This window comes from Populus euphratica, unplaced genomic scaffold (genome assembly GCF_000495115.2).
Source record: "Populus euphratica unplaced genomic scaffold, PopEup_1.0 scaffold1011.1, whole genome shotgun sequence".
Classification (NCBI taxonomy): Eukaryota; Viridiplantae; Streptophyta; class Magnoliopsida; order Malpighiales; family Salicaceae; genus Populus; species Populus euphratica.
In genome coordinates this window covers 72,730-75,080 of record NW_011500866.1, presented here as the reverse complement: position 1 = coordinate 75,080, position 2,351 = coordinate 72,730, and the positions used below count along the sequence as shown (strand labels likewise).

Below are 2,351 nucleotides of genomic sequence, written 5' to 3'. Positions count from 1 at the left end.
AAAAGCTATACATATAACTTTGGAAAATAATGAAATGGGAACAACAAGTATTCTAAATTACACCAGTTCCACAGTTGCATAATCAACTCCCAATTACATTGTTTCCTCTTTGATATATTCATTATAGGAAAGGTTCAAGGGATTGGTTTTTCAGTCAAAATGATATATTTTATTTTTGATTTTTTAGGTTTAAATTTTAAGATCATCTTAAGGGGATTAGTTTGTGTTTTTAGAATTTTAAAAAACAAAACTAATATTGATTGACATACTAATTAACTCAATAATATTTTTTATCATAAAATAAAAAAATAAAATCCATTTTAATTTGAACACTTGCTAAAATCAATATGTTTAGTTTGCCAATTTTTAAAATCAAACCAAATGAAACTGAATTCTCACAAAAAAAAAAACCAATCATTTTTTAAATTAAATTCTATCTCAAATCTATATATTACTAATTCTTTAAGAAAATTGTTTCTAATCACTTTTTTTTTTAATTTGAATTGGCTCAGTCCGATTAAAAAATAAAATTCAAATAATTCTATCAAAACTTTAATTGACCCGGACAAAACCCAACTATTAACTTAGTTAATATTATGTTTTAATAAAAATATGATCTTTTTTCATAAAAATAAATTAAATCATATTCAAGAAGTCATGTTGGGTCAGTTTTTTCACAAAGCATGGTATGGCTCTATAGCCCATATAAATAACCCAAGACTACAAATCAGATTTGGAGCAAAGAGAAAAGCCCAGCTCAATATGCAGTCCCAATAAGAATAAAAGGAAAATCTAAGGACCTTCAAGCAAATACAAATGATATTGCTCCGCTCCTAAAACCCTAGCCACTTTCCCTCATATAAATTCCCCTAGTTTAGCCACTCTCCGTCGTCTGCTGCAACTTACAAGCTCGGCCATCAACCCTATTAGCATCCTTCGGCTTCTAGACCTACTCAGCTTTTAGCCATGGTAAGTGAAATCTCTATCACGTCCTTAAATCTCTTCGTTATACTCTTAGCCTCCCCTTATTTTTTGGTGTTTTTCTTAATGTTGGTGTATCTGACTTGGAGGACTGAAGAAATGGAAATTTGTTTCTTTCGTCTGTTTTTTTTCCCAAGAAAATAAACAATAAAGACAAAGGGAAGTGGGTTTTTGCTGATGTGTTCGGATTTTGAATTTGCATATGTTTTAGGCTGAGAATGTTTGGAAATCGTAGGAAAAATATATTGTGCTTTGTTTTGATTGTTCATCACTGTGCTAGGGTATCGAGTAGTGGGATTTTATTTTAATCATGCCTCGGAGGTGGTGGTATTTGTTTATCAGATTTATATTTTGTTTCTTCTTAGTGGATTTTTGTTCTGATACAGTTTTGTTTATGATTTTATAGTCGAGGAGAAAGACAAGAGAGCCAAAGGAAGAGAATGTTACACTTGGCCCAACTGTAAGGGAGGGAGAGCATGTTTTCGGGGTGGCTCACATTTTTGCTTCATTTAATGATACCTTTATTGTGAGTATTCGTTCATATTAGCTAGAATGGAGTATAAATATTTTCATTATTTTCTGGTTTGATTTCATCTTTTAGTGATTTTGCTTGGTTGAAATAATTGCAGCATGTGACTGATTTGTCTGGTAGGGAAACCCTGGTTCGCATTACTGGTATGTTTTTTTATAATGGCTTATTTTTCTTAATAATTGGTTCTTGAATCTGAGTAAGACATGAAAATATATACGCTTTGCTTACTGCTCTATTTGCCTTTTCCAATTCAATTCCCTGTTTTGACTAGCATGATTGAGTGTTCTTATTTGTTGCCTGGACTTCTGTCTGTATTATACATTGGTGGGTTCGGACTCAATTAGGTCATTACCCTGATTTCAGGGGTAGTGTTTACCTGTGTCTGTGTATTCGCATTTAACATGTGTACTTAGGTGTGCAGTGGAAATCTTTTAACTATCTGAAAACACAATTTCTTCGTGAATTCAGCATTTAGTACCATATATTGTTAAAGTATTCACTGTAGTGCCACCTTTGATGGTTTCAATGTTTTGAGCTATCATATAATTGGGTAGTTTGCTTTATTTTGGTTCTGCATTCGCTCATTGAACTTTTGCTCTGGCATATGGCTTCAGGCCATTGTCTGCAATTAATGTAACTCTATATCTCCTTGAACCTAACATGTACAGGTGGAATGAAGGTTAAAGCTGACAGGGATGAATCTTCACCATATGCTGCTATGCTTGCTGCACAGGATGTTTCACAGAGATGCAAGGTTTTTGTTCTACTCTATACATAATACAATGATTCTAGAAAGTTCTTTTTTAATTTATAAGCTGTTTATTCACAAGTCCTTTCA

At 32.5% G+C, this 2,351-nt stretch overlaps 1 protein-coding gene across 1 annotated transcript; it reads left to right on the top strand.

The window, feature by feature from the left end:
• Window positions 1-838: 838 nt before the first annotated feature.
• Window positions 839-2,306, top strand: LOC105116646 (40S ribosomal protein S14-like). Its single transcript, XM_011014087.1, has 4 exons — window positions 839-969; window positions 1,388-1,507; window positions 1,611-1,656; window positions 2,182-2,306. The coding sequence occupies exons 1-4, from the start codon at window positions 967-969 to the stop codon at window positions 2,289-2,291; spliced, it is 279 nt and encodes a 92-aa protein (XP_011012389.1). The 5' UTR covers window positions 839-966; the 3' UTR covers window positions 2,292-2,306.
• Window positions 2,307-2,351: the final 45 nt, after the last annotated feature.